The sequence below is a fragment of the Zootoca vivipara genome, chromosome 14 (genome assembly GCF_965207765.1).
Source record: "Zootoca vivipara chromosome 14, rZooViv2.hap1.1, whole genome shotgun sequence".
Taxonomy (NCBI): domain Eukaryota; kingdom Metazoa; phylum Chordata; class Lepidosauria; order Squamata; family Lacertidae; genus Zootoca; species Zootoca vivipara.
The window spans coordinates 31,349,793-31,363,042 of NC_142597.1; the positions used below are offsets into that span (position 1 = coordinate 31,349,793).

Consider the following 13,250-nt stretch of genomic DNA (forward strand, 5'->3'; position numbering starts at 1 on the left):
CTAAGGATAGCTGTGCTTCGGTTCTCACTGTTTTGGAAAACGCGACATCGATAAGCTGGGCTTTAAATGCAAACTGAACCCAATTTCTACCGCCACGTTCTGAATCTGAGCCACTGCAGAAGGTTGAGGGAAGGCTGACCTAGTGAAAAACCGAAATCTGCCTGTCCTAGCTGGGGTTGATGGGAGTTGTAGTCCAAAACGACGTCTATGTGTGTATGTACCAAGTTGGAAAAGGCCAGCCTAGGGAAATTTGCCTTTAAGCTATATTAAGGTCCCAAGGCCATAGAAGCACAAGCCTGGGGTGGGGGTGGGGGTGGGGAGGTTTCAGGGTGACTATTTAGTGTCCAAAGGCACTCTGCACATGCTCAAAGGCACAGACTGCTTTATTCAATGCTCCGCCCATTGGACAGCAAAATTCCAGCCTTGAGGGGTCTCTCCACAAGTAAAGGAAAGGCAGGTTTTCCTCACAAGACAGGGTTCTTTTGATACAGGTACACCACGCCAGGGATATACTCCAGACCTTGTGCAGACTCCTTCTCCGATGTCGCCCGTTCCCACGCCTCGACTTCCTGCTCCACGACTTTTCGCCACATTCCCCGCTGCTCCAGCTCGTTCAGGACTTGCTGAAGTTGGGCCTTATATTCCAGGTTGCCCGTGTTGCTCCGGGTGGTCAGGCACACGTAGCCCCCTGTTATGAAAGGAGGCCGTTGGTCAGGTCCAGGGAAAGCCCTGTCAGCATCACAGGGGCTTATCCACACTCCTCCCCTCCCCGCACAAGCATTGGTGAAACTGGCCAAAAAAAAAAAAATCCTCATCTGGACAGATTCGTTGGAGGACAGGATGAAGGGAGGTAGAAGGAAATCTGCACTGGCTAAACGAAGACGGCCTCTCTCCATCACACTTCCAGGGGCAAAAGCAGAGATGAGGCAGGCTGGTGAAGAAGCCAGTGGGTCTCTCCCTCCTGCTATGACTTGACCAGCTCCCTGCCCCTGGTCTCCCAGAACCAGAAGAGGTGTTAAGAGGGTGGAGCATAGATAGACACTGACAGAGTCTCAGATCGCTTGAAAAAGACCCTGGGGAAGAGTCGGCATGAATAAGGAGTTAGCTTCATTGATGCCACGTGATAAATTGGTGACCTGTGAGTCCTGGCACCCGCCCCTGACATTCAACCAGTGGATGGATTGATCCTGACTTTCAGAATGGAAATGTGGAGGGCGGGGGGTGGGGGAAGCAGGGAACCATTGCTAAATGTGTCCAATCCTGCGGGGAAAGTGGTGGAGGACTGAACATGAATTTCAGGGACAGCGCATTTACAAAAAAAACAAAAACCCAACCCCAAAATCCCACAACAAAATTTAAGAAACATGGCTGTCAATCCTCACTCCTGGCTGTCAAAACCGTTTTAAAAACTCCAATATAAACACGTTAAAAGGCATTTCTGCCTTTCATACATTCACTTGAAGAGCACGGGAGGGGCTTAAAGGTGGTTCAATGTGACTTGTCTGAATTCAAGGAAGTCTTTTTCGAACAACCAAATCCAAGCGAACTACCAGTATTCCTCTTCCCCAGCTCCACTGGAGTAGATCTCCTTAGCTGCGGCTGGTTAAAAAGGTCCCCCAGCACCATCTAGCGGCCACAGATTCATGGGTGCTCCCTTGGTGGATCAGCCCAACCGCTTGCAGTGCAGGAATCACAGCTGAAGAATCCCTGACAGACCTCCACCCAACCTCTGTTTAACCCCCCCCCCCCTGAAGGAGATTCCATCACCTTCCAAAGGAGCCCATTCCGCTGCCAAACAGCTCTAGCTGTCAGGACGTTCTTCCTAATATTTAGTAGGGATCACCTTCCTTGCCATTTGAAGGCATTGGTTTGGGTCCTCCGCACTGGAGCAGCAGAAGCAAGCTTGCTGCATCTTCCATGTGACAGCCCTTCAGGGATTGGAAGACGGTTATCCTATCACCTCTCAGTCTTCTTTTCTCCGGGCTAAAGAGACCCAACTCCCTCAACTGTTCCTAATCAGGCTAATTTCCCAGGCCCTTGATCCTCTCGGTCGCTTCTCCTCTGCACACATTCCAGTGATGAACAGTGATGGACCTAGGTGATGCTTCACACACACAACCCCCACTGCAACAGGGCATCTCCTGCAAAAGCCCCACCTGGCCTGGTGACACGAAGCAACTCCGGAACCACGCTGGTGGGCACCTGTCCCTTGCTGAGCGCTCCCACGATCAGAACAGCATCATAGCACCCTGGTCAGAAGCAACAGCACTGGTTATTTATTTGTATTTTTAAAATTTAAAAAATAGCCTAACACTTTGAATTGGGGCTCAGGGATGAACAGGCAAATGGAACAGGTCTGTAAGGACAGGTATAACATGTGCAGAAAAGCAGCTGCAGTCTCCAAGCCATCTTCAAGGGCAGCCCCATGCATACCTGCCAAGTTCCTCTCTGAAAAATAAGGGACCGGACTGGAAGTAGCATACCGGAAGTAGCGCGGCAGCCATTTTGGAACTGGGCAGAGCATGCTCAGAAGTGACTTTTGATGCTGCTGTGCCCAGTTCCAAAATGGCCGCCGCACCAGAAGTCGCGCTGCAGCCATTTTGGAACTGGGCAGAGCAGCACCAAAAGTCGCTTCTGAGCATGCTCCGCCCAGTTCCAAAATGGCCGCCACACCAGAATAAACCGGGGGAAAACAAAAAAATCAATTTTTTCAGCTGGGGACAGCTGGAAAAACGGGGGTTTCCCGGGGAAAACGGGAGACTTGGCAGCTATGGCCCCATGTAGAGAGAATTAGAGCAGTCCAGATTGGGGAGGTTGTCATTTTGTTTTTGCTACAGCATGAACGACAGTGCCCAGGAACAGTTTGCACTGGCAAACCAGACAGAACTGAGAAAACGACACTCTGCATTACTGATCCCACTTGGGTCTCAAGTGATAATGGACTCGCTAGATCAGGCTTCCTCAACCTCGGCCCTCCAGATGTTTTGAGACTACAATTCCCATCATCCCTGACCACTGGTCCTGCTAGCTAGGGATCATGGGAGTTGTAGGCCAAAAACATCTGGAGGGCCGAGGTGGAGGAAGCCTGGGCTAGATGCAGAGGAATGGTGGGAGGAACCAGCTGGGGAACTCCCCAGGGAAGAAGGCTCAGAGCCAGGGGATTGGGGGTGGGATTATGCTGAGTGCTCAGAGGGAGAAGGGGGGAAGACTGGGATGAGGTGGTGTCAGAAGCTGAAGAGGTAACAGGGTTTAGTGAACAGGAAGAGTCTGTGGCAGAGAGAAGTCCAGAATCAGAGACAGAAGCTGAAGCAGGAGAGGAGGGAGGCCAAGAGGCAGACACCAGGCAGGTTGGTTAAGAGGCACAGGTGTCTTCCCCTCCTGCTGCAACCAGCTCCCTTCCCCTCTGGTCTCCCGGAACCATAAGAGGTATGAAGAGGGAGGAGTAGAGACGGATGCACTGGCGGAGTCTCAGATTGCTTGGGAAGGACCCGGGAGAGGAGGAGGTTTAGCCAGCTGTGGGAAGGCAGGGACCTTCAGTCCCCACAACTGACTCGTAGGGGCAAGATCTACTTGCTGTGCTCATTAGGCCTGGCACTACTGAGCAGACCTTGTTTCTTCTCATAAAGAGTTAACTTCACTTGCTCCATGTGATTTATTGCTGACCCACACCTGACAAGTGACAGACTATTGTCATTCTCGGAGTAGCCCCAGACGATGCAGCAGATCCTTCGGGGAGAGTTCCAGAGGTCAATGCAGGAAAGAAGCAGCAGCATCGCCTTGTCCATCCCAGCCTCACCCCCTGCACCCTAAGCCACACCCACTCAACCCATTTCTCAGGAAGTGATGCACCCCTTGGCCCTGTTACCTTCAGGAGCTGGTAAGGCTTCCTGCCCCAAGAGGCACCTCTTCAGATCCTGGTAGATCCCCTTGCGACACGCGTGTTCCAGCATCCCCTGACTGCCATCCAGGCCGTGGAGGCAGCAGAAACCTTTTGCCTGCAACTTAGAAGGTGCAGCTTAAGTCGCATGACATCAGCCCAGAACCACACCCACTCCTGCCTGCCAATCAAACGCGAGCTTACTGGACACCACAAGCGACACCCGCAGGACCCAGATGGGGATGGTGTCGGGGTAGCTGGGCAATATCTGGTTTTCAACATCACAATAGATCACCAGCTAAACATCGTGATATACCGATACAGTATATCACAATGTCTGAATAAAGGATGGAGCTCTGTAGAGGCATTGGCTGGCTTCACAGTTTTTCCCGTGATTTACACAAACATCTCATGATTTGCAATATATTGCCAGGTGAAAAATTAAGAAAATTATATAATCCTATGGACTTCAAACTGATTTTGGACAATATAAGCACAGCCTTCTGAGTACCAGTTGCTAGAAACCACAAGAGGGGAGAGTGTTTTAGTGCTCAGATCCTGCTTGCAGGTTTCCAACAGACACCTGGTCAGCCACGGTGAGAACAGAATACCATGCTAGATGGGCTATTGGGCAGACCCAGTTGGCTCCTCTGACATTCTAACAGAACTCTCTCCGACTGGAGACAGGGATAGCTACCAACTTGGATACTTTAAAAGAGGACTAGACAAAATCGTGGAGGATAATAAGGGTTTAAATGGGGACGCAGGTGGCGCTGTGGGTTAAACCACAGAGCCTAGGGCTTGCTGATCAGAAGGTCGGCGGTTTGAATCCCTGCGACGGGGTGAGCTCTCGTTGCTCGGTCTCAGCTCCTGCCAACCTAGCAGTTCGAAAGCACGTCAAAGTGCAAGTAGATAAATAGGTACCGCTACAGCGGGAAGGTAAACGGTGTTACCGTGTGCTGCTTTCGTTCACCAGAAGCGGCTTTGTCATGCTGGCCACATGACCTGAAGCTGTACGCCGGCTCCCTAGGCCAATAACGCGAGATGAGCACCGCAACCCCAGAGTTGGTCACGTTTTACCTTTTAAATGGTCCCTTTACCTTTTAAATGGCTACTGACCACAATGTCTATGCTCTGCCTCCACAGGGGATGTGGCCCCCGGGCTGCAAAATATTCCCTGCCCAAGTTTAACCGATGGATCAACTCCTAACAGCAGCACAAAAATATTAATGAACCTCCTAATCCATTAAAATAAAGGAGTGGGTGGCGCTGTGGTCTAAACCACAGAGCCTAGGCCTTGCCAATCGGAAGGTCGGCAGTTTGAATTCCTGCGACGGGGTGAGCTCCTGTTGCTCGGTCCCTACTCCTGCCAACCTAGCAGTTCGAAAGCACGTCAAAGTGCAAGTAGATAAATACGTATCGCTTCAAGTGGGAAGGTAAACGGCGTTTCCGTGCACTGCTCTGGTTTGCTAGAAGCGGCTTTGTCATGTTGGCCACATGACCCAGAAGCTGTACGCCAACTCCCTCAGCCAATAAAGCGAGATGAGCACTGCAACCCCAGAGTCGTCCACGACTGGACCTAACGGTCAGGGGTCCCTTTACCTTTACCTTTCAGCCATTAAAAACTAGATTCAATGAAATAAGACCCATGACTCAAGTGGCAGCCTTCCTAAGATGCCCGCCTTTCCCTGATCTGCTACACCAGAGACGAGAGCACCATCAAATTGGGGCAGTTCACAGCAGGGTGAGATCACTGTGCCCCAAATAACTTGATACATCAGCTGACGGCCCCCAGGCCTGGCCAAAGACACAGGTGGAGACACACCCCCACGGTGCCCTCTGCTGAGATTGGGCTGGGGCACCCCAGTTACCTCCTTGGCCACTAGTCCCGTGCCACAGGCCACATCGAGCACTAGAGCGTCCTGGAGGGGTTCCTGGAAAACAGAGGCCAAACAGGCAGCAGCCAGTCGAGGGGCTTGATACTGCAAGACAGCAACATCCTACAGGGGAAAAGAGGTCTAGTCAGGAACAGGGTGGGGACCGAACTTCATAAGTAGAGCCCAATGGATCAGGCTAATGGCCTATCTGGTCCAGCATCCTGTTCTTACAGTGGCCAACACAAACACATGAGCCCCCTCCCCCTTCTGTGGTTTCCAGCAACAGGTTGTTGTTGTTGTTGTTGTTGCTATTATTAGTTTGTACTCCACCCATCTGACTGGGTTGCTTCCAACAGATATAAAAAAAACATAATAAAACATCAAATGTTCAAAAAAACCCTCCTATATAGGGCTGCCTTCAGATGTCTTCTAAAAGTTGCATAGTCATTTATCTCGATATCTGAGGGGAGGGCATTCGACTTCTCGCAGTGCCGAGGGAACCACCAGAAGGCCCTCGCAGCTGGACCTCAGTGTCTGGGCTGAATTCAGAAGCATTACTGCCTCCTTTAAAGCCATCCAAGTTGGTGCCCACTGCTGCCTCCTGTGGGAGGGAGTTCCATAGTCTAACCATGCATTGCCTGAAGAAGTCCTTTCTTTGACGAGTCCTGAATCTCCGAATATTTGCCTTCACTGGTCCACAAGTTCTAGTGCTATGAGAGAGGGAGGCAAACTTTCCTCTACTCACTTACTCCTGGACCTGTGTAATTTTATAAACTCCTATCATGTCAGCTTTTACCTGCCTTTTCTCCAAACTAAAAAGTTGCAAATGCTGCAACCATTCTTCATAGGGAAGTTGTTCCATCCCCTGTAGCATTTTGGTGGCCTCTTTCTGAACCTTTTCCAACCTCCTGGCATGGGTACTTTTAACCCCTTGCAGCATACGTTTAATAAAATATCGTGTTGGCTGCAGGAAGTATAAGGAAGGTTTGTCACACACAGAACTTATGGCTCTGCTAGGAATTGTACTTTTGGCCTTTTCACATCTGAAGAGAACATTCAGTTCCCCCTGCCACCCCAATTTTATTGCTCCAGGTATTCCAGGGCAGTTGGAGAGCAGGTACGGTATCTTGGGCTCTTCCCAGCTCCAGGGAACCTTGGCTGAGATGGAGACATTTGCGGTAATAAAATCCTCCTTGCCCCAAACAGGTTGGGCCTGGGGAGCGGCTGGCAAGGTGGAGCAAAAGCTACCAGCGTTTCGGACTTTTCAGTCTAGAGAAAATGTGAGCCAGAAGAGACACGATTAGGCGTTTATAGGATAGAGAATGGACAGAGGAAAGTTTTCTTCCCTCTCGCCTAATCATAGACACCCAAGGAAACCAAATGTTGGAAGTTTCAGGATAGAGAAAAGAAAATCCTTCACAGAAGGCATAGTTAAACTATGGAACTCACTGCCACAGGAAGCAGTGAGGGCCACCAACTTGGATGGCTTTAAAGAAAGGATTGGAGGAATTCATGGAAGAGAGATCTATGGCTCTGCTTCCAGAGTCAGAGGCTGCGATGCTTCTGAATACCAGTTTCTGGAAACCACAGGATAGGACACTTGTGCTCAGGTCCTGCTTGAGGGTTTTTCATTGGGGCATCTGGGTGTCTGCTGTAAGAACAGGATGCTAGACCACATGGGTCATTGGCTGAATCCAGCAAGTTCTTAGTACATGGGAGATGAGTGGAGAAAAGGGTGTGCTTGTAGGTAGCCGTGTTGGTCTGCCGTAGTCGAATCAAAATATTAAAAAAATCCTTCCAAACAAACTTAGTTGGTCTCTAAGGTGCTACTGGAAAGAATGTTTTTTATTTTGTCCTTAGGGAATGCAAGGGAAGAAAGCTCCCAGGAGGCAGAGGGGACGAACTACGGGCGGAAGCGAAGCGGGGTAAGGAGGGGGTGGAGTAGTAGTAACCTCTTCGTATTCCGGGGCCCAGCCGTCGTAGAAACGGAGCTGCTGCTCCGGATCGCCTTCGTGGTGCACCTGGGCGACGCGGCGCTGAACCTCGGCTAGGCGGCTGCTGTCTGCGCGGTCATCAGCCATGTCCGATATCCGCCCCTCCGCGAGTCAGTGGCTGCCCCAGAGCAGCAGCATTAGCGGCCGCCTCCTCCCCGGCTCCTCCTCTCTCGACCGCCTCTCTCCTTGTCCTTCCCCCGGCAGGCTTTGGGGAACTGTTTCTTAAGGAGTCGCCTTTTAACTTGTGCTGCGCTGTTTTTTGCTAGTTGTGTTTTATCTTCCACATGCTTTTCGCATTCTGTTTTTGTGCCTATATGCCGTTTTAATTTGTGTAAGTCGCCTTGAGTCCAAGTTTGGGGGAAAGGTGGGGTATAATACCGTAAAAGCGGATAGCTCAGTTGGCAGAGCATGGGACTCTGGATCCCAGGCTCATGGGTTCCAACCGCACGTCGACATGGGCTTAATCTGGATTTTTGCTGGGGGGGGGGGCAGGCTTCATGTTAGAGGGGCAGAACCTCAGTTCTATTGATTTACTTGATGGGGGCAGCTTCCCCCTCCCTGCCCACCCTGGCTATGTCCATGCACGTTGGGCAAAAGATTCCTGCATTGCACGAGATTGGATTAGAACTCTACAATTCTATGGTTCTATAACAACTTCTGGCAGCCCAGTCCCCTATTCATTCCCGTGGCCACACTCTCGGGATTTTAGGGATGCCATATACAGTGGAACCTCGGTTTATGAACACCTCGGTTTATGAATTTTCATTTATGAACGCCGCGGACCCATCTGGAACGGATTAATTCACTTTCCATTACTTTTAATGGGAAAGTTCGCTTCAGTTTATGAACGCTTCAGTTTATGAACAGACTTCCGGAACCAATTACACCCATGTTTCAGTTTATGAACGCTTCAGTTTAAGTACTTCACGGACCCGTCTGGAACGGATTAATCCACTTTCCATTATTTTCAATGGAAAAGTTCGCTTCAGTTTATGAACGGTTACTCCGTGGACCGTCTGGAACGGATTAATCCACTTTCCATTACTTTCAATGGGAAAGTTCGCTTCAGTTTATGAACGCTTCAGTTTATGAACAGACTTCCGGAACCAATTGTGTTCATAAACCGAGGTACCACTGTATATGGCATTTCAGCACTGAATTTACTGAGTGCCGTGACAGCCGTCTTTTGTGTGTGTCCCCTAAATTGGCTGTGTTTTTTCGATCTGAGAAATTGCAGAAATGGGGGCTGTTCAGCCCAGCATCTTTGGAGGCTGGGATAACAGGACTCCCATGGCAACCAGGGTACCACTCTCCATGGCAACCATCCCATATCATTTGTACAGGGAGTCAGAATGTTGATGCCATATTTGATGGGACACAGCGGGGGGGGCATATTTGACCAGGAGTTCCAGGCAGGGGGAGCTGGCTAGGGGCCATAATTAGAGTCTTAAATTGCAGGTCATGCTTGAGGATGCCTCTGCAAACCATTTCCCTGTTTATGTGGTGTCCAAAAACATTTTGCTACCTCTATGTGGTGTAGCAACAAATCCCCACCCAACTCTGCTTTGCATGCAAAGTCTCTCCAGTTGACAGGAGGTATCTGGCTGGACCTCATGGGAATGCAGGTGGAGATAGGCCTTTGGTCCAGCCCAGCTGGACTCTAATGAGCCCAGAGCTGTGTGGACAAGGAAATCTACTCCAGGACAGTCTAGGGACCACAGTGCATGATAACTCAGTGGTGATGGCCCCCGTTTCAGTTCTGAAGGGTGATGTCATGTGCACCAGCCTTCCCCCAACCCGGTACTTCTGATATTTCAGACCACAACTTCCCATTGCCCCTGATGTTTTGGAGCATGTATTCCACTCGCCTCAGATGTTCTGGACCACAACTCCCATCAGCCCCAGGTGTTTCAGACTACAACTCCCATCAGCCCCAGGTGTTTCAGACTACAACTCCCATCAGCCCCAGGTGCTTCAGACTATAACTCCCATCAGCATGGCTGGAACCAACAAGAGTTGTAATCCAAAACATCTGAAGGGAGGTTGGGCAAAGGCTGTCCATACATATCCCACCTTTTCCAATTGTGTGTGATCTTGGGAAGTGCCAGACAGATCATGAAACTAAATTTTGCCCGAGAACCTTTGTGTTATTTAACCGAAACAGCCCTGGAGGATGAGAACCCAGTGGTGTGAAGGGACTCTGCAGCACAGCAGCAAACTCTGCCCAAGGTGTTTTTGGCTACAGAGGAGCTGACATCCAGGATGGCAGCGATGGAAAGCCCTCAGTAGGTGGTCATTTCTTCAACCTGCAAGATAACAAAAAAGGGCCTTGAATCGTCGGGACAAGAGGCTCTCCGGCTCGGCACAGTCAACCCTAAGTTCTGTAGGGTACCGGTATTACTTGGAAGCTGGCCTTTGGAAGCAGGATCCAGGATCTCTCTCACCCTGACCCCAGATGCTATGGGCACTTATGATGCAGATACCTCTCCAGAGCCTTGGAAGGGGGAAGTCCTACGATTGGAATCTGTGGGCATACAGCAGCCTTCACCAACTTGGTGGCCTGAATATGTTTTACAAACCTCTCCAGTAGAGGGCAATTGAGGTGATGATGTCCCTATGAACCTACAGTGGTACCTCTACGTACGAATTTAATGCGTTCCGAACACACATTCGCAAGTCGAAAAAAATTGTAAGTCGAATCCCATAGGAATGCATTGGGAGAAAAAATTCGTAAGTCGAAGCAATCCTATCAAAAATTCGTAAGTAGAAAAAATCCTATCTAAACCGCATCCAAGATGGCGGATGGAGCTCCGTTCGTAAGTAGAAACATTCGTAAGTAGAGGTACCACTGTACTTGATGGTAGAGCTTCTAATCTTGAAAAGCCACAGAGGGGGAGCTATTTTGGCCTTTGAGGGGTATTATTGCATTTGGGATTCCAGATCGCACCAAGACTCAGTGGAGTCATTTGGGCATATCTGAACACACAGAATTCACAACCACAAAATGTAGAAATGGCCACCAACTTGGATGGCTTTGAAAGAGGATTAAACAAATCCATGAAGGGTAATCAATACCTAGTACTGTACAGTAGTCACAATGGAGATGCCAGAACATAGGCAGTTGCGAGGGAGATGCTCTATCTCTGAGCTGTGCTTATGAATAGCAGTTGCTAGGAATTGCAGTAGGCTGGGGAAGGCTGATTCTACTTCGGATTAACTTGTCCCAGCTATTTGGACACCTGATGCAGCAAAGCCAAGTCTGAACCCCCAAGGATTATTGCTCAGTGGTATAGCATCTGCCTTGCAAGCAGATCTCTGGTTCAATCCCCGCTGGCATCTCTAGGTAGGATTGGGAGAGACTCCTGCCTGAAATTCCAAACAGCCACTGCCAGTTAGTGTACATCAGGGGTAGTCAACCTTTTTATACCTACTGCCCACTAATGCATCTTTCTTGATGGTAAAATTTCCTTACCACCCACCAGTGCTCGATGGAAGGAGGATTCAGCTTGTGCCGTAGAACCCCCTAACGCCCACCTAGAATCCTGAAATGCCCACTAGTGGGCGGTAGGGACCAGGTTGACAACCCCTGGTGTAAAAGATGATCCAATCATGGATTGACTCATACAGCTTCCTATCTTCCTATGAGTTGCAGCCACCAGCTTTAATGCCTTCAAGAGGATCAGAGAAATTCAGGGAGGATAAGCAGGCTATTGACGGCTACTAGCCACAATGGCTATGTTCTCCCTCTACTGTCAGAGACCGTAGGGCTCTTAATACTAGTTTCTCAGAATCACAAGTGGGGAGTGTGCTGCTGCTCTGACTTTTCGGCTTCCCGTTGGGGCATCTGGTTGGCCACTGTGAGAAGAGGATGCTGGACTAGATGCGCCCCCTTTGGCCTGATCCAGCAGGGTTCTTATGTTCTTAGCCCCATTGACCAGGTGCCTCTCAAAGATGGGTGGGGTGGAGCACTGTAGAATACTGAGGGGCACATCCATATTTCTAAGGATGTGTTGGGGTATGGGACTGGGACGTGGGTGGCGCTGTGGGTCAAACCACAGAGCCTAGGGCTTGCCAATCAGAAGGTTGGCGGTTCGAATCCCCGCAACGGGGCTGAGCTCCCGTTGCTCAGTCCCAGCTCCTGCCACCTAGCAGTTCGAAAGCACGTCAAAGTGCAAATAGATAAATAGGTACCGCTACAGCGGGAAGGTAAACGGTGTTTCCGTGCGCTGCTCTGGTTCACCAGAAGCGGCTTTGTCCTGCTGGCCACATGACCCAGAAGCTGTACGCCAGCTTCCTCAGCCAATACCGTGAGATGAGCGCCACAACCCCAGAGTCAGTCACGACTGGACCTAATGGTCAGTTTACCTTTATCTATTGGGGTATGGAATCAAGTGTGCATTACTGCATAGAGCATAGCAACCAACTCCGGGGGACTGAGGTCCCATTGCTCCATGAAATAAATGAAGGGGTGGGCCACCCAAAACTTGATGGGCATTGCCATTCAAATAGTATGCGTGTGCCACATCATGTGATTGATTATGCAGGGTGGGGCTTACCTGGGCCTCCCAATGTTTTATTCAAGTTGGCACCCCGGCCTAGAGGGGATAAAAAAGTATGTGTATGAGGGTGCAGTGTTGAATAGAAAGGGGAAAGTGTGTGTACGGGAAAGGGTGTATTATTGCATAGAGGGGGCCACGTGTGTGCATGTGGGTTCAGCTATTGCAAGGGGGGTGGGGAGCCACAACATGCGTACAGGGCAGGAGGCGCATCGTTGGTCACAACAGGGTGAAGAGGCTTCCTCGCTCTCCGATGCTCCTGACGGGCACAGCTGCTGCTGGACAGCAGAGTCGGGGTCTGCCGCTGCTTCTGGCCCCGGGGAGGAGGTGGCGGTGACGGTGCGGCGCCGGCCCCTGCTGCGGCTCCGGTTCTGGGAGGATCGGGGCCCGCTCTGCTGCTGGCGGCGGCGCTTGGCGATGCTGGCGCGGATCTTGGCGGCGATCCTGCGCTCGTGGCCGGACGGGGAGGTCCAGTTGGTGCGCTGCTCCCTCTCGCGGCGGCTCCGGCCCTTCCCGCCCGCGCCGGGCCCCCGCGGGCCGCCCCGGTACGTCCGATCCCGCAGCCGGTCCACGCGCTCCTCCGAAGGCGACGAGGAACGGACCGACTCCTGCTCTTCGTCGTCCGCGCCGGCAGGGGGATCAGCCGACACTGTCGAAAGAGCAACCCTGGACCGGCTGCGCTCACGCCGCATCTTGGCGCCGCCCTCCTGCTCTGCGCTCCTCCTCCTCCACGAGCTGCCCGGCTTCTGCTTCGCTATTGGCGGCACGCGGCGCAAATACAGCCCTCCCCCGGGTTGCGTCATAGAGCCATCACCCCCTCCCTCGCCACAGCGTTACCATAGCAATGCGTTGCCAAGGCCTAGTGTGAAGCCGGCCCGGCCTTTGCCAACCTGGTGCCCTCCAGGTGTTTTTGGACCACAGTTCCCACCAGCCACCTCGCAGTCCA

The 13,250-nt window shown here is 51.3% G+C and overlaps 2 protein-coding genes across 4 annotated transcripts; both read right to left on the reverse strand.

Annotated features, from left to right (window-relative positions):
• Window positions 1–365: 365 nt before the first annotated feature.
• On the reverse strand, window positions 366–7,942 carry METTL27 (methyltransferase like 27). Of its 3 annotated transcripts, XM_035138764.3 has the most exons (5): window positions 7,707–7,942; window positions 5,749–5,877; window positions 3,866–4,001; window positions 2,157–2,249; window positions 366–688 (listed from the first exon to the last, which is right to left on the reverse strand). In XM_035138764.3, the coding sequence occupies exons 1-5, from the start codon at window positions 7,833–7,835 to the stop codon at window positions 465–467; spliced, it is 711 nt and encodes a 236-aa protein (XP_034994655.2). In that variant the 5' UTR covers window positions 7,836–7,942; the 3' UTR covers window positions 366–464. The 3 variants fall into 3 exon arrangements, with proteins under 3 accessions (XP_034994655.2, XP_088514369.1, XP_088514368.1); XM_088658243.1 differs by lacking the exon at window positions 5,749–5,877 and having other exon boundaries at window positions 7,707–7,913; XM_088658242.1 differs by lacking the exon at window positions 2,157–2,249 and having other exon boundaries at window positions 7,707–7,912.
• Window positions 7,943–10,030: 2,088 nt separating this feature from the next.
• Window positions 10,031–13,107, reverse strand: LOC148683558 (uncharacterized). The gene is made up of 2 exons (XM_088658200.1): window positions 12,502–13,107; window positions 10,031–10,054 (listed from the first exon to the last, which is right to left on the reverse strand). The coding sequence occupies exons 1-2, from the start codon at window positions 13,105–13,107 to the stop codon at window positions 10,031–10,033; spliced, it is 630 nt and encodes a 209-aa protein (XP_088514326.1).
• Window positions 13,108–13,250: the final 143 nt, after the last annotated feature.